Source organism: Ornithodoros turicata, chromosome 1, assembly GCF_037126465.1.
Source record: "Ornithodoros turicata isolate Travis chromosome 1, ASM3712646v1, whole genome shotgun sequence".
Lineage (NCBI taxonomy): Eukaryota > Metazoa > Arthropoda > Arachnida > Ixodida > Argasidae > Ornithodoros > Ornithodoros turicata.
In genome coordinates this window covers 112,372,078-112,397,536 of record NC_088201.1, presented here as the reverse complement: position 1 = coordinate 112,397,536, position 25,459 = coordinate 112,372,078, and the positions used below count along the sequence as shown (strand labels likewise).

At 47.4% G+C, this 25,459-nt stretch overlaps 3 protein-coding genes across 3 annotated transcripts in view; 2 read left to right on the top strand and 1 right to left on the bottom strand.

Annotated features, from left to right (window-relative positions):
• LOC135368002 (uncharacterized) overlaps positions 1–25,459 on the bottom strand; it is a 68,339-nt gene that overhangs the window by 19,869 nt on the left and 23,011 nt on the right. The gene's annotated exons all lie outside the window — the stretch shown is intronic.
• On the top strand, positions 19,386–20,315 carry LOC135383454 (uncharacterized). Its single transcript, XM_064612899.1, has one exon. It carries the CDS (start codon positions 19,386–19,388, stop codon positions 20,313–20,315), a length of 930 nt encoding a protein of 309 aa, XP_064468969.1.
• Positions 20,471–21,115, top strand: LOC135383442 (uncharacterized). Its single transcript, XM_064612892.1, has one exon. The coding sequence runs from the start codon at positions 20,471–20,473 to the stop codon at positions 21,113–21,115; it is 645 nt and encodes a 214-aa protein (XP_064468962.1).

The window sequence follows — 25,459 nt, the reverse complement described above, 5'->3', positions numbered from 1 at the left end:
CGGTGAACTTTCATTGCACATTTAAGGACACTCAGGTGGACTATCCGCAGACCGACTGCTGTGGCGTCGCTGATGATCTCAGTTGTCTCGCAATGTAAATCCCAATTATTCTTAAGTCTTCCATGCTGGAATCTGGCAACAAGAGTCACCACAAGAAATGTAACCAAATGGAGAAAGAGAACTGGAATTAGGAGGGTCATCCAAGAATTAGTTTCCCGATATTTGTTATTCAAAGGCAACACCACTAGGACAAACTGAATGGTGTAGTAGTTGGGTGTGATGGCACTGCAGACGTTGGTTAATGTAGTGTCGTTCACCTATGTGTCAGCCATTCAAGCATGGATGTAATATTTCCGAGTACGTCTGACTATCCTAGTAAGTAAGACTTATCCTACTTTTCGTTAAAGCAAAAAGTGCTTTAGAGAATATCCACTGACAGTTAACACCTGTTTATACAAAACACTTTACAGGTATTGAAATGGGGTGTCCTCTATACAGGGTCGTGAAAATCGGCACAATGAACAGTACGGTGGGAGATCAGCTATAACACCACGAAACAACGTTTCTTTTCTGAAATTCCGAGAATTGTTAACGGAGACTGGCGGGTCACTGGTACTGCACCTTTATACTAATGGGACCAAATTTCCTTCAGCTTGGTCAACGAAAGTCATGCGAGATGGAGGCCACATTTGCTCGGTAACGTTCGTAAAGAGCAACGAATGAATGAAGCTTGCATTTTTCTTCAATGGTATCAAGACGGTCAAGATGAATTTCTTGGAACAATTTTTATTAATGAGACGTGGGTGCATAATGCAAGTGCTGAGACAAAATACCATAGGAAGTCATGGTGGGTGCCCAGTGAAAGCATTCTGAAGGAGGTCAAACTCGCGTTTTCGTCTGGAAAGTGTATGCCGACAGTGTTTTAGGACTATGGTTGTATGCAACTTGTAGATTATCTCACACGCACAATCACAGTAAATGCAGATGTACTGCGAGGTCCTGGGTAAGCTTCAAACTACAATGAAACAAAAACGCACAGGACTTGGAAGGGTGTGGCGTACCACGTCAACGCTGTCTGCACTCGTCTTGAAAGACTCGGGATTTGTTCCAGAAATTCATCTGGAAATTTGCCAAAGAGAGAAAAAGTACACAAGCGAGCTGGTACAACGTTGAAGTAGGAAGCATCACCTTGAGCATGAGGAGAATGAAGTATACATGTATACTTCATTCTCCTGATCCGGAGCAGCCACTGCGGTCTCCTGCAGGAGACACACAAACGTGAGTTTCCTTTTCGTGAGCTTCCTGTATACTTCGTTCTCCTACTGCTCAAGGTGATGATTCCTACTTCAATGAAAATTTGCCCAATTTGCTGTTCCATCTTCCACTCAAAGCGCCCCTCGGCAGTCACCAATTCGCAAGTGATCATGAAACACAAATTGATAAGGTGAAATGCAAAGTGAATGCCTCACTTTGTAAACAGGACATAGCATGGCACAGACAATACAGTATTGAATACTTGATATCACAGTACCAAAAATGTTCAAATAATTAAGTGACTATATTACCCAGTAACGTTGAGCTCTAATCTGTTCATACATTTTTTGAATCTTATGCTATAGATTCATTATTTTGTTCACAGCAGAGGAACTTTTGTTGGATGGTCCTCATACATGAAGGAAATTCCTTATTCTGTTACTTTCCATCACACATGTGGGAAGCAGCAAGTACAATCTGTTTGCAAATGATCATACTGAGGTAATAAAACTGGACTCTGTAACAACTTTCAGAAACTATGCACGAATGGACCACATTAAGTTTGTCCAATTATATCATGACCGAATGGATAGTATGTAGTCTCATGCTATGTGAGTTGTATGCCCATATATTGTAACAAAAGATCAGTCAAATGAAGGCAGTCTGACTGAAGTACGTAGATAATTTAAATAATGTCCATACATATGATGATCCGAGTTTTTTTGGCTCACTGGCATACATATATATAGCATCCACAACTAGAAGACATTACCAGAATCTAAGTGCTGTGAAGTAATATTTTATTTAACTGAATATATATCTTGTTTATATATATATATATTTCTTAACGAAGGCCCGCATTTGTTCGGGGCAATGTTACTTGAACTAGCGTTCCTGATGCATGGCGTTACCGTTGCTGGTAAACGTAAATCTTGTACGTCAGTAACTCCCCTGCAGAATACTACGCTACACCAACTTAAAGAAATCAGCAACTAAATTATCGAATCACTTATGTGTCAATAAAAGAGTCGACGACTCAGACGAATCCTTCAGCGCAGCACTATAAACCATTGCTCCATAAACACAGAAGCACTTTGCACGTACTGTGGGCAGCAGATGGCAGATGTTTGTTTATTGCACATAACATTTTCCCACAAGCTACACAGCTGCAGCAGTAAAATGAAATCTGACGTGACTCAGGGATTTCAGGACCCTTCAAAAAATCGTGAAACTGCCCACGGTATCGCTTTGAAACCGCTGAACAGGCAATACGGTACATATTAGGCACACCTGCAGCTCAGTAGCAAAGGCACTGATAAAATGTTTGCAAAAAGAACAGCGATTTTCAACACAAACAGTACAAAAAAATACGACACTTGCCGTTGCAACGACGATGGCATGATGATGATGATGATGTTGGTGTCAATGCACATGAAACATGCACAGTCCTTTGCGAACGGCTGGCTCCGGATTACATGAAGGTATAGATTATCTATTCAGATAAATGTGCCAGCAACTACTATTTTAATAGTTTAGCAACCACATATGGCGTCACTGTGCTGTCTTTTGAGGCTCTTTTGTATATTGTGTCAGTGTACAAACAGCACCAATGCATGTGAGAAGTTTGTCAGCCACGTCTGCCGATTGAGATGTCACAGTTTTAATTTTCAGTGCCCATCAGAAGACGACTGGAGAGCCATCGCCAGTGATTTCTGGATAAGATGGCAGTTTCCTAATTGCCTTGGTGCCGTTGATGGCAAGCACGTCCAAATCTTTGCACCAAAGAAGTCTGGAAGCATGTACTATAACTACAAGGTGTGGTTAATTTGTATCATCCATCATGTTACATGTTTGTGGGCAATACAATAGATGAAATATGAAAGTAATTTAAATTATATAGCTAAATGGGCTGTTTATAGGGAACGTTCTCCATTGTGCTAATGGCGATAGCTGATAGCCGCTATCGGTTTATCTGTATTGATGGGGGGGGGGGGGGGCTCAAGGGAGACACTGCGACAGCACGGTGTTCAAGGCCTCCCCGATGGGACAGTGTTTGGAAGCTGGAGCGCTCCATCTTCCTGATGTCGCAAGGTTGCCGCTGTCGACACAGTCGCACCATATGTGTTTTTGGGAGATGAGGCGTTCCAGCTGCACCCAGACTTCCTGCGCCCATTTCCAGGACGAGGCCTCACAGATAAAAGGCGTGTCTATAACTACAGGCTCAGCCGTGCCAGGTTAGTGAATTCATTCTTTCAATATTGGTTGCAAAAATAAACGCATAGTCTTAGTGGAATAACAAGGAACGTGAAAACATGCATCAGATAACCATAAAAATACATTCGGCTCTACATAACATGTCGACCCACCTTGCATTCCATTTCCCCTCAACAAGCTGTGGGTAACATGATGAAAACTGCAGCAGTGTGGCTTAGTTCAACATCAACTCCTAAATTTCGACAATAATTATTACAACATCAAATAAAACATGTAGATTATAGCAGAGATGGGGAAGTTCTCGACAAAAGGAACTTCTTACAACTTATTTGAACTAATAACGTAATTTATAGCCAATTTACCTAATAACACAACTTGTAATTAAGTAGACTAAGATACTAGTTATGAAAATGAACTTGAAGTTAGGTACTTTCAAGTTACTTGCTACCTAATCTACAGTTTTTAGCTTTTCACATTTCTATAATTAATCCAGGTCTTAATCTCAAAATTGACAGTAGACATTTTATCAAAATTTTACTGGTATTTAATATAATGAAAGAAACATACTTTTATATACTTCTGCAAGGTGTCATTTACATAACAAATCTAATAACATGACTTATAGCCAATTTACCTAATAACACAACTAGTAACTAAGTTACCTAACTAAGTAACTAAGGTGACTAAGATGCTAGTTACGAAAATGAACTTGAAGTTAGGTACTTTCAAGTTACTTGCTACCTAATATACAGTTTTTAGCTTTTCACATTTCTATAATTAATCCAGTCTTAATTTCAAAATTGACAGTAGACATTTTATCAAAATTGTACTGGTATTTAATATAATGAAAGAAACATACTTTTATATACTTCTGCAAGGTATCATTTAATGATTTTGACTTTGTAATAAAATTATTGAAGCACAAAGCATGCATCAGAATTTTAGATGCTATGGGTTGTTGTCCTCTGTGCACATTTCATAGAACCGTGCAAAGTGTAGCATCTAAATACACTGCTTATTTCTATCATGAACATCACCCGAGTCTTCTTGTGTACAGCCAGAACACACTTTGTAGCACTCTACATGCAACAACATGGGAGTGGAAGTAGCAGTGCCGTGAACGGATACACCAAGGCCACTCATGACTGTCGTATCAGTAGAGGGAGAGGATGCAGCTTGCATTAATCAGAATTGAACAAAAGAAACTTGCCTCACGTTACTTTCAGAAAGTTACATAAAAAATGAACGAGATCCTCAAGAAGTCACCGATGCTCAAATGCAGGTCTTCAATTAAAAGTTATGAAAAAAGTAACTTAGTTCCAGTAACAAGTTACCCCAACACAGGATTATAGGGTTCAGCAGGCTTGTTTTAAGTGCCAGTGGGAGCAATACACATACTAATGAGACTGTTCTTCCTCACAGACGTTGCGTTGAGAACGCTTTTCGAATACTGGCTTCAAGATGGAGACTCCTCCTAAGCCCCATGAAGTTGAAGCCGGACAATGCGGCGTGCTGCGTGTTGCACAATTTCATGATAGTGAAATGCCAGTATCCCCACGACACATGTGATGTTCCTGACATGCTCGGCAACATCAGGAAAGGACTGTGGCACAAGGAGAGGGAGATGCTCGAGCTAGAGAAAACACATGCCCGCAAGCACGGAGCGGATGCCATCCATAACGAAAACCCGAGACTGGGAAAAGAAGGAAAACAGACGACACAACTTTTTTCCCAGTTTTTGCCACCTCTTTTCCCAGTCTCGGGCTTTCGTCATGGATCTTAGCCACCAGCTCGCTTGCTTTTTAACCATTTTATCTGTAGAGGATGCCATGGCAGCATAGATGCATGATGCTTTCAAAGACTATTTCTTTGGACAGGGAGCTGTCACCTTCCAGTGGAAGCAAGCGGGAGTGGCACAGCCACTGCCGTAATTCAGAAACACATCTATGGAACACAAAGACTCGCCACATTCCTGAATAACGTAGACGTCTTTTTCTTGCACTATAAGGCTCAATCGTATTGTTCAACAATATGAAAGTCACGGTCTCTCGAACGATTTCCACAAGTACTGACAATGTGCAAAAGTAGTGGGTTCTAGCTACTATGCATTAAATTCAAACCCTTAAAAGTAGCTAGGAGTTAGATTCACTGGTACCACACCAGTAGTGGGAATCGTACCACTGTGTTAGTGTCCTCATACATTCCCAGTAGAATGTCTTGCGCTGTCTCGAGTTCTCCTACACTTCCAATAGTTGTCTCATGCTGTGAAGGGCTTGGTAGTAGCACATCATCTTGAGGAGGGCTCACATTTCCAGAGGTTCTGGCGAAAGAAGGATCACATGAGGAAATTGAAGACTTTCTTTTGCTACTTGGCTAGATGAAGGAAGCGCCGGCGGAACAATAATACAAGAAGATAACGAGACACGGTACATTATTGTTAGCTGCAGAAGTTTCATCCGTACTTACTCTCCTACGGCTATTACATCCTTCAAAAACATGAGCCAATCAAAAAATGGCACCTAATGGCATTTAATTAACACTTCCGCAGCGCTTCCGCTGCGCACCGCACGTTTTTTTCCTGAAGTTGCGAGCAAAGGTATCGCGAAGGTTCTTCCACCTACCCTGCACTTGCTCAACTGCAGTGAAGTTGAACGTAGTTAGTGAAATGGCGTCTACACTTGGCGTAGCGAACACTTACCGCTCCAAGTCACTCCGAGAACCGCTAGACTCTCAGCGATCTCCTCCCACAGTCTCTGCTTCATCTGGCTGTTCTTGTATTCCTTACACGAAAGATCCCAAAGAGGGGTGCGTGCATGTACTTCCTCGATAATACATTCGTTAATATCACTCGACAAGATCTTCGACGCCATGACTGCAGCACTGACCGGGTCCAACTAACCTTGTCCGCATGGTCCCGACCGTCCACACTTCCAAAAATAGGCGCCTTATGACGTCGGAAATAACCGCTGTGCCTCATTGGTGTTTAGCGCTCTCTTCCGGTAACGCGCGGTCGGGCACCGACAGATATCTAGCAGAGTGGGCCGCTTGCGACGTCGCGCGAGAGCGGCATCGCTGGCCCTTGGACAAGACATGCGTCGCGCGACGCGAAGATCGCGCTAGTTGTCGCTCCATGTGGTTCACCCTTAAAGGGGTGAGTCCACTCTTCACTAAAAGTCTGTCCGTTTCTGTGCACCGAATCGCATGTAGTAGAGATGCGTGGCATAATGTCGGAATACCGTTTCCTGTATCCATTTCGGCTTCGTATCACCGATTGAAGCACATTGGAAGTGTGGGTTGACCTGACTGCACTTTCATTCAAAGTAGTGATTAACGTTTTTGGAAACCTAAGTTCCCACAACCTCGGGGCGTCAGCCCGTCCGTTCCGTGCGCGAAGGAACCAGCAGCACAACCAGAAATTCAATGCAACATACCGGGTTTATTCGCAAACAAGAGCGACAGAGCTTTCGCTGCATCCAGCCAACCAACTAAAGAAAAAGGGAGCTGTAAAAAACTCAAAAACAAACAAAAAACACACGCAAGAACACACAAAAAAACTAACAGCAATAAACTCTAATAACTCCAATAAACTATCCAAAACTACAAACAGTGCCGCGTGTTCCCCGCCACGGAACAGACGAGCTCGGACCCCAAACCTTGGGCGCCAGTTGTGGAAACCTAAGTTCCCACAACCTCGGGGCGTCAGTGTCCTGAGAGGAAACAGCTCAACCCACTTCGTGAAATGATCAGTAACCACGAACAAATACTGGTTACCTCTAGGACTACGGGGAAATGGTCCCATCACATCACAAGCAACTATCTGCCAGGGTCTATTGCTCTGAACAGGCTGCAAGCGCCCAGGGGGTAAACCACCACGAGGTTTCGCTCTCTGGCATACGGGACAAGTACGAACATACTTTGTTACATCCTGCGTCATTCCTAGCCATGTCGCAATACGATACAACTTTTCATAAGCTTTCCTGCCGCTGGTGTGACCTGCCAAGGCCGAGTCATGAAAGTAACGTATGAAAGACTTACGCAACTTCCGTGGCACCACGACTCTGAACGGGGATGAGCCGTCGTCCTCATCCGCCTGGGGTATGCATCTGAACAGGATGCCATCCTCGCCCAGCAGATAGGAGTCGTGCCGTCCGTCAGTCGTTCTGGTGTCTGCCGAGTCTTGCTCAGCTATCCACTGCGACACCCGCTGACAAAGGCCGTCCGCTCTCTGAGCGTCTAGGAGCTGCTCTCTGCTCACGACCGTGCCCCAAGACGAAGATACGTCTCCTGCCACCTGTGCTGCTGCCAGAAGTTGAGAAGGCGCCTCGGTGCCTTCCTCTAGGTTATGCGTCGACTACCGTCGACTTAACGCAGTAATTGTAAGGGACTCTTACCCCTTCCCGTCCATTGAGTCAATCTTGTATTCCCTGGGCAACGCAACTGTGTTTTCAACGCTTGATTGTAGTAGAGGATTTTTGCAAATCCAAGTTGCCCTGGAGGATGTCCCAAAAACAGCCTTTAAATGACATAGAGGTTTGTTTGAATTTGTACGAATGCCTTTCGAACTGTCCAATTCACCTGTCAGTTTCCAGCGGTTGATGGATACAGTGTTGGGAGATGCGAAGTACAATTTCGCAATGGCATACATGGATGATGTCTTAGTGTTTTCTAGAAATTTTCAGGAACACTTGGAACACCTCTCAATCGTCCTTGCAAGGAATATCGTTGATAAGGTTATAGGATAAGGAAGGTTGTAAGGTATAAGGATAAGGAATGTCGTTGTAAGGTTGATCGCTATGCCCGCGTCCTTGCGGGCATAACGATCAACCCCCGCAAGGTGCAGCTGGCATCGTCTAGAATCAGCTTTCTCGGCTTTGTGGTGGACGGAGGTACCATCCGTCCTAACGACGACAAGCTAAAGGCGATCACAGACTTTCCGGTTCCCGGTAACGTCAAAGCCTTGCAGCGATTCCTAGGTATGGTTGGTTTTTACAGACAGTTCATTCCTAATTGTGCCAAGCTAGCGCAGCCGCTTAACCAGTTGTTGCGCAAGGACATGCGCTGGAATTGGGGAGAAGAGCAGGAACGATCATTTCGAGCTCCATCACAAGCAATCGCTGATACGGCTAGGCTTTATCTGCCCGACCTCAACAAACCATTTGTTGTGAAAACAGATGCAAGCGATTATGGTGTTGGCGCAGTTCTCTTGCAGGAGCATGACGCTACTCTTTTTCCAGGGGCTTTTGCAAGTCGCACGCTGAATCCGGCAGAACGGAACTACTCTGTGACGAAAGAGGAGTGCTTGGCGATCATCTTCGCTTTCAGGAAGTTCGACCTTTACCTGGACGGCAGTACCTTCACTGTCCAGACTGACCACCAGGCACTTTCTTGGCTGCAGCGGCTCCATAACCCGTCTGGACGACTTGCCAGGTGGGCCCTGGCGCTACAAGGCTACTCCTTCAACGTGGAGTACAGGCGGGGCTCAACGAACGTGGTAGCAGACGCACTGTCCCGCGCGCCTCTACCGGAGGGGGAAGAGGAAGGCACCGAGGCGCCTTCTCAACTTCTGGCAGCAGCACAGGTGGCACGAGACGTATCTTCGTCTTGGGGCACGGTCGTGAGCAGAGAGCAGCTCCTAGACGCTCAGAGAGCGGACGGCCTTTGTCAGCGGGTGTCGCAGTGGATAGCTGAGCAAGACTCGGCAGACACCAGAACGACTGACGGACGGCACGACTCCTATCTGCTGGGCGAGGATGGCATCCTGTTCAGATACATACCCCAGGCGGATGAGGACGACGGCTCATCCCCGTTCAGAGTCGTGGTGCCACGGAAGTTGCGTAAGTCTTTCATACGTTACTTTCATGACTCGGCCTTGGCAGGTCACAGCAGCGGCAGGAAAGCTTATGAAAAGTTGTATCGTATTGCGACATGGCCAGGAATGAGGCAGGATGTAACAAAGTATGTTGGTACTTGTCCCGTATGCCAGAGAGCGAAACCTCGTGGTGGTTTACCCCCTGGGCGCTTGCAGCCTGTTCAGAGCAATAGGCCCTGGCAGATAGTTGCTTGTGATGTGATGGGACCATTTCCCCGTAGTCCTAGAGGTAACCAGTAATTGTTCGTGGTTACTGATCATTTCACGAAATGGGTTGAGCTGTTTCCTCTCAGGACACTGACGCCCCGAGGTTGTGGGAACTTAGGTTTCCACACGTTGTATGTTCGGCAGTACAATGTTTTTCAGTAAGTGCCTTGGTTCGTCTTGGTGCTAAAACAAATACGGTATCACTAATTAACCATCGAGATTCACGAGTTTTCCATGACTGTTGAAGTCTTGAGTAAACGAAAGTCGACAATTACGGTTTGCAGGGCGGACTCGCCGGAACATAAATGGTGGTTAGTTCATTGTCATGTCAGCCCGATTTCGGTTGTTGCATTTTTCGCTGGTAGTGAAACCGCACACTGAAAATTTTGCGCAAGTACTTTTGTTTGCATATCATGGTTTCATAGCAACTGCATTTTTCTTTTTATAGGTGCTTGGACTACCTTGCATCGGTGGATATGAAAATAGTGGTAACCTACCCTACGAAACCTCTATTTGCACATAAGCTTAACAGTTCCCTATGAGGTAAGGGGAAGCAGTTGTCTCTGACGTGTAACTGTTGTCCTCCAATATCCCTGATGTTCAATGTGCCCCCCAAATGTTACTCTAGAGGGAGCCTCTTTAAATTTTTGTAAACAAAGTATTGTAAATACAGTTGGTGGAAGGCTCTAACTGCGTTCCATTTACAGGGTTGTTGTGTGGTTAATGAAATCGAACTTTTTTTCAGATGCTGTGAAAGTGAGTAGGGAAGTGCGATGTAGAAGAAAGGACTGCCAGAGGATTGCTAAAGAACCGCACAACATGTATGGGTAGCACACAAAATATTCATCAAACGGTACAAAACTAATATTTCTGTGCTTAGTTGTTTTGAAACATACTTGGTATTGTATAGAGAACAGCGTGACTATGTCATTCCGTCTTACTTCACCCAAACAGCTATCTGGCAGTAGTGCAATATTTGAGTTCCTAAAGGGTTTATTCACTGAAGTCACCTCAGCGCCATACTATAGGTTCCTCAATGTTACGTCCTTGCATTTGTTCGCTGCATTATGCTTTTTAGGTGACTATTAACACCGAAAACATGGAAATTGCTTGGATATTCTACAAATCACAGACGGACAAGTTTGAAACACCAGATATACGGTGAGTATAATATAGGTAACAGCTTGGCTGAGATCTACAATATGGTGGCCGATGGCAGCAAATCTGCCTGCTAGCGACAGTGCGGTCTCCTGTGGATGACGGCATGTGAATAAACCTTATAATATTTGACGTGGTGATACAGCCCTTGCTTTGTATTGTCGTTTATGATATACACAGTGTTTATTTTTATCCTGTACAGAATTTTTGCACCGAAGTTATGAGAGCAGCATAGTTGTTGTTTTAGCGTAATTTTTAGAAGTGCTGCGCCAATCATCGAGTGCTTCGCAGTCGCCTGCTCGACCAGGTAAGGTCGTGCACCACGAGAAAACACCTGTCACATTGATGTACTTTCACCAGGTGTCTTTTACAGCGACAGCTGTTACATCCTCGTTTCCCTGAGATCCTGGCAGCGTCCACATCAGGTAGTCACGCACAAACAGCTGTTGCTGCAATTCGTGCTGTGTAGCTGTTACAGTCCTGTGGTTTTTGTACGTGCAGCTTCATTTCTTTATGTGTCTCTCTGATCAGTGTTGATACAGTTTTTGCTCTTATGTGGCCAGACAAGCATCCCGTGAAAGAGTGTGCATAGCCACTAAACAAACTAGTTAGAACTAGCAGGCTACATAATCCTTTCTGACATGTTTGGTTCTATTTTCTAGCCACAGTAAGTCATTGGAGGCAGTGCTGCAGCACCAACAATCACTCATTGGAAGAAAGGAATGAGGTGGCCTTCAACATCCTGCTGCCAGTTCAACACTCATCAGTCAAAGCACAAGACGCCTGCTTGGCAGCAAAGTCAATCTAGTTTTAGACTGAGTTTTGTACCATAGACTGCGTGCGTGGTTTACTGTGAATAAATGAATGCATGCGAGGACGGTAGCAGGACTAGTCACAGTTTAAAGTACGTCTAAGGCTGGCTAAAGATATTTACAGGAAATGTATAATCCTAGACCTGTCGCCTGAATGGAGGGATAAAATTGGTCTAGCTGTAGACTTGATGTCTAATACATGGTTAAGTGTCTGACCCTGTTCCAGACACCAGCTCAAAAGAAGGTACATAGACATCGGATGTCTAGGGCTAGATGGCTAGCGGGCGTAACGTTAGACGTTATTTGACGTCTAGTGGACGGATACTTGACATTTGGTCTAGTGCCTAGACATTCTATAGACATTCCTTATCTCTTTTTTTAGACGTCATTTATACGTCTACTAGACACCATGTGCTCACCGGGCAGTGTCGGGAAGCTAAAGTAGATGTTAGAGGACGTATTATGCCCCGAAATTTTATGTCGATACTGCCATTTGGTCCGTTTCTCTGCGGATCAATCGTGAAAATTAGAAAACCCCGCTGCCCAACCAGCTATACCCGTGTTTCAGCTCCTTTCCGTCAGATCGCGAAACGGTCGAGCGCGGCGTTGCAGACGACACTGAAACCAAGTGAACAAGTGGCATTGAATGCGGAGTCGTACTCTGCAGCGCCGCGTTCGACCGTTTCGCCATCTGACGGAAAGAAGCTGTATAGCAGTCTAGGCATCGGCGGTTTTTGGATTTTCACGATATATCCGCCGAGAAATAGACCAAGTGGCATTATCGACGTAAAATTTTGGGGCATAACACGTACTCTAACATCTAGGTTAGCTTTCCGACACTGTTCTTATTTGCGTTATCTTCGTTACAAACCCCGAAGTTTATCTTGGCGAACCCTGCACATGTTTCATGTAGTCACAGTTTGCGGTTGTTTTGAAAATACTTATTTCCATAACACCTCAAATTAGAAAAACAACGATCTCTCTGCTCTCACTAGGCCTGCCGGCTGAAGACGTCCCGAAATTTTCATGCACGATCTCCTCACGTTCTGGACGCTGTGGAGAACGGTTGTAACATGTGTCCGAGACATTTGGACCTCCTTCACTGGCACAAGCTAAAGCAAGTAGGCTTTAATTCACGCGAGCACTGACGTTGCGTCGGACTGTGCGATCCGATCTCCACATTGTTCAAATTATAGTCGGGCGCGCGCAGTTGATGAATCAGATTATATGGCACGGAAAAATAAAGGTCTCACAGGTTTAAAGGAACCGACACTTGCCGTTGGCTGACATCCTTCCACCAGGGCGGCTGTCACGAGTACGATCACAAGGCACCGGTCAGAACACGTCTGAACCTCGCGGACGTGGACGCTGTACCACGGTGACCGTTACGTATGTGCACTGCGATCTATACTCAATGTGTTTCTGCGTAATAATGTTGCAGTAACATAGCAAATAACTTCAATTCCATCGTAGCACTCGCATCAACGCCAAAATGGTTAGGTAATTTTATACAGTCACCACGGTTTCGCACTACCTCCTCGCCCTCAAGAGTTGAATGCTCGCATTTCGCTCTCGGGTGGATGGGTGTGGGAGGAAGAGGTTTTAGTCGCGGACGGTGCTCGTAAGGATGACGCACGGTTCGTCTCATCCGGGCGTGGGCATTGCGATGAAAATGCGATAATCGGTGAACGATACGTGTTTGCTGGCCCCTCTCCCGACGCCGTTTCCAAGCTGGCGCGCCGACGGCTTCGCACCTATTTTCGTCTCACTGCAGCACTCTCGCGCAGTCGTGCCTGCTTGTAACGATCTTCCCTTCATTCAGACTAGGTTGTTCATGGGGCCAGTGCAAATAAAAACTGAATTTAATCACGTTGAACCGCACTTTTGCAATGCACACTGTTTGTAATCACTCTGTCGCGACAGCAGCAAAAACGAGCTACTTTGGTAATTTTTCGCAGAGCACAAGGCAACGCAATGTTATAGCTTCTGTGAGAATAGTTGCATAAATTTGTGATGCAAGTCTAAATGCGACCAACATATGACACGCTTTTAGACGTCTAACAGTAGACGTTTACAGCGAAATATCTCGGCTATGTCTCCTAGACCACCCCTTTTAGACGTCAAAATAATGGATAGCGTTATGGACAGCTTCTAGACGTCTAAATTTATCGGTATCCCTAAAGTCTCAAGTTATGCCATTTTTAGATGTATACTAGCGCACCATGTGTTGCCTGGGAAGGTTTACAAGTGCTTTTGCGGAAGAAAGAGAAGTTGAACCGGAAATGAGGACCTAGGTGTGGTCTCTTTCGTTGTTGTTCACCGTTCGATCCTTACCAGTCTTGTGCACCCGTGAGTTTAACGCTCAGGTGTGTTGATGATAAATGGATATGCGTTGAGAGGTACGTACTCGTTAGTGGTGAATCAAGTGATTTGTTGCTGCTATCTACTGTTTTGTGTGGGTTCTTGCGGGTACTCACCTACCGCAGACATGAGGGGCTTTCTTTGCAGAACACTCAGAAAACTACTGCAGCATTTTCAGGATTGCCATAACCATCGTCAATGCAGCTCTCATGTCAACATGAGCATGAAGACAGCTCTGACGTTAGTATCAGCATCAGAGCAGCTCTAGTGTTAACATCAGCCTGAACAGTTCTGATGTTAACATCAGCATCAGAGCGGCTTTGATGTTGACGTCAGCTGATGTTAGCATTAAGACAGTGTCCCAAAACATATCAGATCTCATGTCGCTTTTTTCAACAGGGTAGTGCAGGCAATAATATGACAACATACATTATATACTTTTTCTACATTATATACTATTCATATATTATATACTATTTCTCGACTACACAGGGTGTTTTTTTAGGCGATACGGATTTTTGATTAAAAACTATAAGGGCTATAGACATGCTGTTTTCACTTCTATCATCTCTGGGCGGGAGGACGTTCTTGACCATATGTTGCTCGACCGTCAAATGAATAATTACCTAAAAATCGTGAATTAACTTTTTAATTATAAAAGCTACGAAGTTGTCCCAATGAGAACATCTGTTCCTTTCGGTGACCTAATATCGTAGCCGTTTTCAGAAGAAAAATCCGTTCCGTAGATCATCCGCAAAAAATACGTCAAGGAACACCTTTTTTTCTTTATTTTGTTCATTGCGCATCTTCGTGGACCTGTCTTTCCTTTGCCCCCAATGTGAGAGGGTGAAAGAGCAAACTGTCGCCGCTTGTGTCCTAGGAAAAGATTAACGGCGCATTTAAGATTAACGGCGCATAACGGCGCAGATTAACTTCGGCGCATGAGGCTCCTTCACCATCTCACATTGGGGGTGAAGGAAAGACGCTTCTCCGAAGATGCGCAATGAACAAAATAAAGAAAAAAAGGTGTTCCTTCACGATTTTTTTTGCGGACGATCTACCGAACGGATTGTTCTGAAAACGGATACAATATCAGGTCACCGAAAGGAACAGATGTTCTCAATGGAACAACTGAACTGAACAAGTGAAAACAGCATGTCTATAGTCCTTATGTTTTTTTTTTTTATGAAAAATCTGTATCGCTTAAAAAAGACACCCTGTATATTGACTATTTCTAGAAATATGTAAAAAAGAATGTTTGCACCTAGCTACCACCTAGTCAAACCAAAACCATTTATTTGTTCTTGAAGACCCGAGAACAGTGCTTTGTTGAATTTGTGAAGAAGTTGAAGTGGAACTCTGACTCACGAGCGGGAGGCCTTTATACTACACAGATTTTCATTTCAGAACAAGTTGTTTTTGCGTTTTTATGTCAACAGATATTTGTAAAAAACGAAAATTTATATGCATCAGGACTTCTCCTAAAAACGGCTATGAAATCGTTGAAACGCTCCACCAAATGTCAAATGGCTCGGTGAAACCAGCTTCAAGCGCGCAACACACTTGCTTGTTTCCTGCTTATCATTACAGTCGTATTATCAGCCACAGTTTTGGTGAAATGTCAACGAAGTTTCAAGCAGTCGTCGACGAACAGAATTTGAGATAAGAAAATGTGTAGGTTAACAGAGGGGGAGAACAACGCTATAGGAGAACGTCTTAGAAATACAGAAGTTAGGACAAGCTTAACCGTTTACCCACCGGGCCATGCAGAAAATTACTTCCGGGAACCTTTTTGATACATGTTTGAGCACTATGAAGTGCATAACGTTACGCCGAAATTTGAAGAATTTTCTCAAAAGCGATGCTTTCTTTCTGTGACGCTCCATTTGAGGAACATTGGCGCTTCAAAGTATCGAACGTACACATCAAGTAAGCCCGTATTACCCGAAAAAAGGTCACACGGGACTTTTTTTTTATTTTTACATTTACTGCATCGGAGCGCGACATCTTTCGGGAACTTTACAATACAGAAAATGGACAATAAAGGAATAGATTTGGTACCTAGTATATACACGTGTTCAGAGACTAACATTCTTGGAAACAGCGTTTGTGAAGTTGCTGTCCACGCTGCTGGCAAATTTCAGCTGTATTCTCTTTGCATACGCGATATCGCCCTTACAAGGGCAAAAGAGTGTTCACTCACTCAACATGTAGACATGGAAGCACGCGTGTGCAGCCCGTGCATCACCTTCGTTTGTTCCAGTGGTTCAAGTTCATCGCATACAACAGCATCAAAAAAATTCAAGCGTGTCTATTGCTAGTGTTCCGCTGTGAAGTTGAAAGGGAAGCACCAAGTGGCTACAACAGTTACACTGAGGACATTGCTGCACGGATTTCACCACACGTCCTGCTTCGCAGTCCATTGATGTAGGTTTCACGCAACAGATCTGCCAGATCAACCCCGGCTGCTATGTTCATAGTTCCCTTTTCACAATGGGTTAATGGTTCACAATGTGCGCGTGATTGCTGTGCTGGATCGTGCTTTTGTTGTCTTTTCTGCGGACCTGTGTTCGGTAGTTTGATGCCACAGCTTCCCTCACTTTATGGGTATAAGACACAGGGTGGCGGAACAGGAGGAAAGGCTGCAAGCTACGGGCTACCCTGGATCTCTGTTAGTATCGGTTGCTCTGGCAGTTTTGGCCAAGCATAAGGGCACGCATAGAGGAGCACACGGAACAAGGAGAGACAAATTCCCAGGAATGTGTCGTTCATTCTCCTTGTTCCGTGTCTCTCGGTCCCCTACCATGGGAAAAACAAATACGTTGACTGTAAGGAGGCTGTGGCTTATAACATTCCGCTATCGTGCGGTACGACATATGTTAGTCGGACAAGTAAATGCGTAAACAACCGCCTTCGCGAACACGCTCGCTTACTGAAGAGCACTACGCCCGCTGGAAACTTGGCAATACACTGCAACACCTGCGGGTGCCTTCCCATGCTTTAGAGCACAACTATAGAAGCAAGGTTTGCGAAACAAAGTACGCGTGAAATAATCGAGGTTTGCATCACGTCAACTCTTGAGAAGGACGTCTGCGTGAGCAAACCTTCAATTGACTTATTGCCGCAAGAGATTAGTTATGTGTCAGACACATACCGTTAGACTGCCCTATGAAGTTAAGGAGCCAGCTTCTCCTGTCACCTCCCCTTGTGTGTTTTTTTATGCCTTCTCGCATTGAAATTGCTGTCATTACTCAGTAAGCAGTTGTATGGTCGAGTCTTCGTACTTCGTCTTTGGCTGTATTCTTTTGTATCTAATATGTGCCAACTACCCCACATGAACACGCTAGTGATACATAACATCGCTCGAAATCCTGCATCGTTTGTCAGGCTGTCCTCAAAGATTAACCATGCAAAACATTTTCGCTCTGCCGTGGGTTATAGCTGCGCAATCGGATTTACAAAAAAAAAAAAACATAGCACAAGGCCGACACGGTACGCTCGTGACGTAGTGAAGGTAGTGTCTTGTTTCGTTCTTGTTTTTTCTTCCTTCGCAGTTCACGCGTTGGTTATACATGCTTGAGCTGTGCCGCTGTACAACACTGGTAACGTGAGGGGAGTATCGTACGCCACGACGTCCTCTCGCTCGCTTTATATGTCGCTTATGCTCATCGTTCTTTCTGACGAACCCGTTTTATTGGTTCGAGGCCATTCTGCACCAAAAGACGATAAATGTACATATTTTCACGCAAAAACATGTTAAAAACGCGTCCCTAAAAACGCGAACTGCAAAATCCTCGAAGCTGGTCAAAGTGTGTTGATATTAACAAACATTGTTCCCTCGCAGTGTCCCGTTCAACACAGCCAATAATTGTTTTATGAAAGGAGCTGTAGACACGAGGCACGTGTGTCAATCAACATGGAAGCTTCGGAGTCATTGCATATTTCCTAACGGGGAAATAACTATGAATTAGCATGTTTGATTTCTGGAACAATGGCCTTTAAAGGGGCTATAAACACTACCAAACGGCAATTTCGGCTGTGACATCTTTCGTATGGATGCATCCAATAGTTCCGTATCCAATCCGTGAGGTCACGGTTACCTCAGCTGGGTTTCGCGATCAATCTGTCCGCCACTGTTTCTCAACGTGAGCACGTGCTTTTTATCTTCTTATTTAGTCTTTATCACAGAAAGCATGTGCAGAAAGAATTAAAAGTGCCCGCGTGCTTTGTGTACGAAATGCCTACCGTGTGTGATGTCGTCATCGTCAGAGGCAGAAAGAAAGTGAATGGACCATTTCTGTCTGGGTTCGAGTATGCGCACGCCCAGCCACTTGTGACAGCGACCGCCGTGCTTGGTGACATGAAAACATGTCGTAGCCTGCGTTGCGACTTGGTGAAGCGTTTTCTCGCAATACCTTGTAATGTGTTGGGTCGTCGACTGCCGAAACATGCAAGGGATAAATGTCGGTGTGTGATTCTTCCACATCCCACCGGAAAAACGACACAGAAAGAAGCGGGAGGTTTGCATTCTCGCTGTTGGGCGTATGAAGGAGGATGGTTCAGTGTGGATGCCGACAAAGAACTCCCGTGTCATGCTCTCTGCCTCCAACCAGTTTTTCATTGGCAGTGTTGATGCATGTGCTTTGAAGCTATTCACAATGCCTGTAATGCGTCGCGGTAAACTGTACGTGCGTCGCCATCGCCGTTATGAGTATGCTTGAACAATTTTTCAATATGCCTCAACAACATCGCCCCTGGCGACGAAACTCCCCATTCATTAGCTTGTAATTAAGTTGTACTTTTGTGTGTGTGTTTTTTGTGCATCACATGTGTGCTACCACAGGAGCAGGCTATACCATTCTAAACAAATGTTATCCTGCTATATCCTGAAAAAATGCCAGCATTATCCAACTGGAGCTACTACTACCTTATGCCAGAAGCGACGCTTACATGGAAATGGTCCATTGCACCTCATCGTAGAAAACAAAGGTCGTCAAACGAATGGCACGCCTAAGTACATAGCAGTGTCCGACATTTTCTGTCCCACTTTTTGGGTCACATCGTACCAAATCGCCTAAGCTCGATACTCTCTCTCGCTGCTTCTAGACTGCGCTTCGACCTAGAACATATGACGTTATGTGTACCTTCGCATTGACGTCTGATTGGGTGCTAAATTCTAGAAATGACATTACCATGAATAGAATTATCTGGACAACTATCTGGCGTCTGTACACGGATGGCTGTACGCCTGGCCGCCCGTGTCTGAAAAGAAAGTATCTTTGTAATAAGGCTGCAGCCGCTATTAAGGTGTAGCAGACACCGCTTTGCGGCCGGCCGACAACGATGAAGCCGGCCAGCTACGCACCTACGCGCGGCACGCTAAGCGCGCTATAGTTTTCCTGGGGCCGCCCAGTGGAATAAACGTTTAGTTCGACCCTGGCTCTTATGGTCTGCGCATCTCTCTTTCCGACCTCCATAAATCTGGTGACCCAGTACGAACACCAACGCCGATGAATCCCGCTGGCGACCAGCCCGACCAACCAGACTTACCTTCGGGCGCACAGCCGCTTTCCCAACCCACAGTCGCCCATGTCAGCGTCCGGCTACCACCCTTCTGGTCGCGGAACCCCGCCATCTGGTTCCATCAAGTCAAGGCGCAGTTCCTCCTTGCTGGCGTCACATCGCAGCTGGCAAGGTACCGGCACGTCGTCGCCGCGTTGCCACCAGAGATTGCCATGGACGTTGCCGACGTCATCACCAGCCAACCGCCTCAGACCCCATACGATCACCTGCGCGCCGCCATCCTTAAGCGCACCATGCTCTCAGAGCGCAAACGGATACAACAGCTCTTAAGCGCCGAGGAGCTCGGCGACCGGCGCCCTTCGCAGCTGCTCCGCGCGATGCAAGCCCTTCTAGCAGACCGGGCCGATTCTATCGACGAAGCATTCCTTCGAGAACTGTTTTTACAGCGGCTGCCGACCACCGTGCAGATGGTTCTCGCGACGGCTGAAACCTTGCCCCTATTCCAGCTGGCGGAGCACGCGGACAAGGTGTTGGAAGTCGCTGTTCCGGGAGCATTGGTCGGAGCAGTCAATCAGACGGCTCCACCATACGCGCCTCCTTCTGGGACCCTTGGCCATCCATCCCCTTCAGCGTCCCCCTCTGCCATCAACGCCATCAGCGTCGAGCTTGCATCTGTGCGCGCAGAGATGCAGCGCCTCTCAGAATCAGTGGCCGCCCTACAACGACCAAGCCCACGCCGACGTTCCTCAAGTCGTTCCCGCCGTTACCGCTCCCCTCGGAGGTTCAATAGCCGTACCCCTTCCCCTACCGACGGCACCACTCCACCTCCCTGCTGGTACCACGAGCGTTTTGGCAGCGCCGCCACCCGCTGCACACGACCTTGCGGATGGTCGGGAAACGATCAAGGGAATCGCTGACGGCGACCACCGTTTCCCCTACCCAAGCAGAGAGTCGCCTTTTCTTCGCTGTGGACCGCTCCTCCAAGATCCGTTTCTTGGTGGATACCGGAGCTGCCGTCAGCGTTTTACCTGCGACCACTCAAGACCGTCGACGCGCCCCAATTTTCCATCTTATGGCAGTGAACAACACCGCCATCCCGGTGTACCACGAGAAGCTACTGACTGTAAGCCTCGGCTTACGACGGGACTTTCCTTGGCTGTTCCTGGTCGCCGGCGTTTCTCAAGCCATCATTGGTGCGGACTTTCTTCATCATTTTCGCCTTTCTGTTGACGTCTCCAGACGTCTACTCGTCGACGGCTGCACCAACCTATCTGTCCGGGCGATCTCTGCTCCCCCACCCAACGAGCCTTTCATCGGAGCGTCTCTCCCTACCGTTTCGCCACCCTTCCACGACCTCCTTCGGCAGTTCCCGTCGCTCACACAGCAGCCGGACTGGACTCTGCCCGTTAGACACGATGTAGTCCATCACATCGAAACGAAAGGACCCCCAGCTTTCTGTCGCCCGCGCCCTTTGGGTCCAGAGAAGATGAAGATCGCTAGGGCCGAATTCCAACACATGTTGGACATAGGCATCGCTCGCCCGTCATCCGCGAGCTGGTCCTCTGCCCTTCATATGGTCCCTAAGAAAACGGGCGACTGGAGGCCATGCGGGGACTACCGCGCTCTCAACCTTGCACTGTCTCCGACAGATACCCCTTGCCGCGCCTTCAAGACTTCACGGCGCATCTTCACGGCACGAAGTGCTTCTCTAAGATAGACCTGACTAAGGCGTATCATCAGATCCCTGTCGCCCCGGAAGACATCTCGAAGACGGCCATTACAACACCGTTTGGCCTCTTCGAGTTCATCCGAATGCCTTTCGGGCTTAGAAACGCCGCCCAAACTTTTCAGCGGTTTATCGACTCGGTGACCCGGGGCCTTCCGTTCGTCTTCGCCTACATTGATGACATTCTCGTCGCTAGCCAAGACCTCGCTCAACATCAGGACCACCTCCGCCTGCTATTTGCACGCCTAGCAGAGCATGGCATCGTCATCAATGTAGCGAAGTGCGAGTTCGCAGTTCCATCCTTGGAGTTCCTGGGCCACAGAGTCTCCGCCGACGGCATCACCACTCTTCCGGACAAGGTGGAAGCGATCAACAACTTCCCGAAGCCTAAGACCATTCGGCAGCTTCGGCGTTTCTTGGGTCTGGTGAATTTCTATAGACGATTTATACCTCACTGCGCGCACGTTCTTCGCCCACTTGAAGCACTCTTACGCCAAGACGACGCTCCCCCACGTCCCAAGCGTCGCAAGTCGGCGAACTCCAAGCTCCCCGATACATCTCCTGCCCTCCTGTGGACTGAAGATTCGTCCGCTGCCTTCGACACAATCAAGACCCTGCTGTCTTCTGCTGCACTACTCGTCCACCCCAGCCCCGGAGCGCCTACCACTCTCATGGTCGACGCGTCCGCATCCGCGGTTGGCGCCGTCCTTTAGCAGTTCATCGACGGCGACTGGCGTCCCCTTGCGTTCTTTTCTAAAGCCCTGAAGCCAGCAGAAGAGCGCTACAGCACTTTTGGCAGTGAGCTTCTCGCAGCGTACCTTGCGGTCAAACACTTCCGCCACTTCTTGGACGGCGGAAGTTTCACCATCTTGACTGACCACAAGCCACTTATGTACGCCTTCCGATCGGCCAGCAGCCGCTACTCGCCTCGCGAGACGCGTCATCTAGCTTTCCTGGCTGAATTCACCACCTGCATTGAGCACGTCGCCGGCTCTCAGAACGGCCCCGCTGACGCCCTCAGCCGCATTGCTACCATTGAACCGCTGTCGCACGAAGCCCTGGCTCACGCCCAGCTTGCCGACAGTGACCTGGAAGCCTTGCGCGCGTCATCCACCTCGCTGCGGCTTGAGGACGTCACGCTCCCAGGTTCACCAACCCGCCTTTGCTGCGACACTTCCACTTCTCCACCCAGACCATACGTGCCCACACCTCTCCGTCGGTCCATCTTCGACTCGCTGCACAACCTCGCCCATCCCGGAGTGCGGGCGACCCGACGACTCGTCGGTGCACGGTTTGTGTGGCCAAGCATGAATGCCGACATTCGTTCGTGGGTGGCCGCCTGCAAACCGTGCCAACGATCGAAGATCGGACGGCACACTGTTGCTCCCCTTGGCCGTTTCATACCCCCCGACGCACGGTTCGATCATGTGCACGTCGACATCGTGGGCCCGCTTCCACCATCCTCTGGCCAACGCTACCTCCTGACCGCCGTCGACAGGTTTACCCGCTGGCCAGAGGCGGCCCCGATGCCTGATGCAACAGCTGCCACTGTGGCCGAAACATTCCTGGCCACTTGGATCACCCGTTTTGGCGTGCCATCCCTTATAACAACTGACCGTGGCGCTCAGTTCGAGGCCAAGCTCTTCTCGGCTTTCCTCCAGCTCCTCGGTTCGAGCAGAATCAGAACCACATCTTATCACCCATCTTCCAACGGGTTGGTGGAGCGCTTTCACCGTCAAGTAAAGGCAGCCATTATGGCCCACGAAAACGCAGTCAACTGGCCTACCATCCTTCCCATCGTCCTGCTTGGCATTCGCGCCACCACGAAACCAGACCTCGGCTGCTGCCCGGCCGAACTCGTTTACGGCACCACCTTACTCCTGCCAGCTGATTTCTTCGTCCCGTCGCAAGCTTCTGTCACCGACCCGCCTACATACGTCGACAAGCTGCGCCAGATTTTCGAGGACGTCCGACCAGCTTCGCCGCGTACTTGCCCCGGCCGCACACCCTTCGTGCCCCAAGCCCTCTCGACCGCCACGCACGTTTTTGTGCGGCGTGATGCCGTGCGTAAAGCCCTGCAGCCGCCATACTCCGGACCGCACCTAGTCATCAGCCGCTCCAGCAAACACTTCACCTTAAACGTCAACGGGAAGTCTGACACCGTGAGCATTGACAGGCTCAAGCCCGCTTTCGTCGAGCCACCTGTCTCTCCCACCTGCTCTGCAGTCCCCTTCTCTGCGTCGCCGCCGGTTGCAATCCCAGCCCATCCCCTTCCCCGCAAGAAGGTCTCCTGGTCCGATCGCTCCTCCCGGAGTCTAGGGGGAGGGCCCTGTAGCAGACACCGCTTTGCGGCCGGCCGACAACGATGAAGCCGGCCAGCTACGCACCTACGCGCGGCACGCTAAGCGCGCTATAGTTTTCCTGGGGCCGCCCAGTGGAATAAACGTTTAGTTCGACCCTGGCTCTTATGGTCTGCGCATCTCTCTTTCCGACCTCCACAAAGGAGAAATATTGAACAACTACATGTAACTTGAACTAGGCAGCATAGAAGAACAATATCACAGCTATAACACGCGTAGCCCAATACCAGCAGATAGGAGTTCGCACATCGTTTAAAAAATTAAAATTGATTAAATCATAACTGACGAGGGACAAATGACAAAAAAAAATGACGAGGGGCATATAGATAATAGACAATAGACAATTTCTTAGACATAGACACATAGACAACACACACCACATAGACAATTTCTTTAGGGTGCACATGCAAAGGGAATCAGCGACTTTCTTGCACGTATACTAGTGAAGGAAGGAATACGTGTGTCTCACAAATGCGTCTCAACAATCGGACACTACACACCACGGCCGAAAGATCGTCCACCAAAGGAAAAAGCACAAGGTGTAGTCTATAAAATTCTATGCATCACACGCAGCGCAGCACATATCGGCGAGACAAAGAGCTTCCCCCGAAGGGCTATGGCAACGTAAGAATCATATACGGCAGTCAGACATCGAACGAAGCGCTCTTGCCGAACACTGTGAAGTTCGAGACCATCCTATCGACTTTCAAAATGCCTGCATCATCGACCTTCAGGGTAATCATATCAAAAGATTGTTTATAGAATCCTGACATATACAGTCCACACCTGGAAATTTTAACCGATCTGTTCGAGCGTTACGCAGCGTTTACGTCAGCTGCCACCGTCACGTGACTGTAAAACAATCCGAGGAATCAAGAAATTCGAACCACGGCAAGAACGCTGCTGCCAACGGCCACTACAGTCGCCCCTGAGGAAGGAGCCGAACTGGCTCCAAAAGAAATTCGAACCAAGACACTTTTAATATTACCGCACCAGACAGAAATGGTCCATTCACTTTCTTTTTGCCTCTGACGACGACGACATCACACACGGTAGGCATTTCGTCCACAATGCACGCGGGCACCTTTAATTCTTTCTGCACATGCTTTCTGTGATAAAGACTAAATAAGAAGATAAAAAGCACGTGCTCACGTTGAGAAACAGTGGCGGACAGATTGACCGCGGAACCCAGCTGAGGTAACCGTGACCTCATGGATTGGATACGGAACTATTGGATGCATCCATACGAAAGATGTCACAGCCAACAAGTTAAAATTGCCGTAACCACATTTAAACCAAACCAACAAGAAATTCGAACCACGGCGAAAATGCTGCTGCCAACGGCCACTACCGTCGCCCCTGAGGAAGGAGCCGAAGTGGTTCCGAAACGTTGGGTATTCCCGTCCTGTACCTTGGTTGGAGGTTTTTGTTACTATCATTGTTTTTACCTAACCAGACACACAAGTGTCGACGATGTTAACGGTCAATATCTAGACTCGCATGCACTAAGGGCACAGGCAGTCCACCGCCCACGCGCCGACCACAGCACGCGAAAAAAAAAAGAGTGAAGTCAGCCCATGGGAGGCACAGTACAGGGCGTCCCACCGAAAAAGGGCCAGGGGCTAAAGGAAAAACGGAGTGCTCTATACAAATGGAACCAACTGTACGTGCTTGGCAGTTGATTCAAAAATATTTTTTTTCATCGCCCCTTGTCAATTAATTAGCGGTAATTAATTTTCAAACTTTTTAATTATCGGTTTTAGCTCTCAGATGTCAATGAGGAAGTTGTAGTACCTGTCGAAAAAGACACAACTGAAGTGGTTCGAGGTCGCTATGGCTTGTGGTTTCGTTTTTTCCCGGGTTGAAAAGTTGGTTTCAGATGCCGGCTGACCGCGGATCGCTGCCCACAATCCGGCACCTGCGCGCGATGATTCCAGCGCCCTCCGGCGTACATTGACCTTGAGATTAGCGCTTG

Excerpts from the sequence above, each read along its gene's own strand:
- LOC135383454 (XM_064612899.1), top strand. The coding sequence starts at position 19,386 with ATGAATCCCGCTGGCGACCAGCCCGACCAACCAGACTTACCTTCGGGC.
- LOC135383442 (XM_064612892.1), top strand. The coding sequence starts at position 20,471 with ATGGCAGTGAACAACACCGCCATCCCGGTGTACCACGAGAAGCTACTG.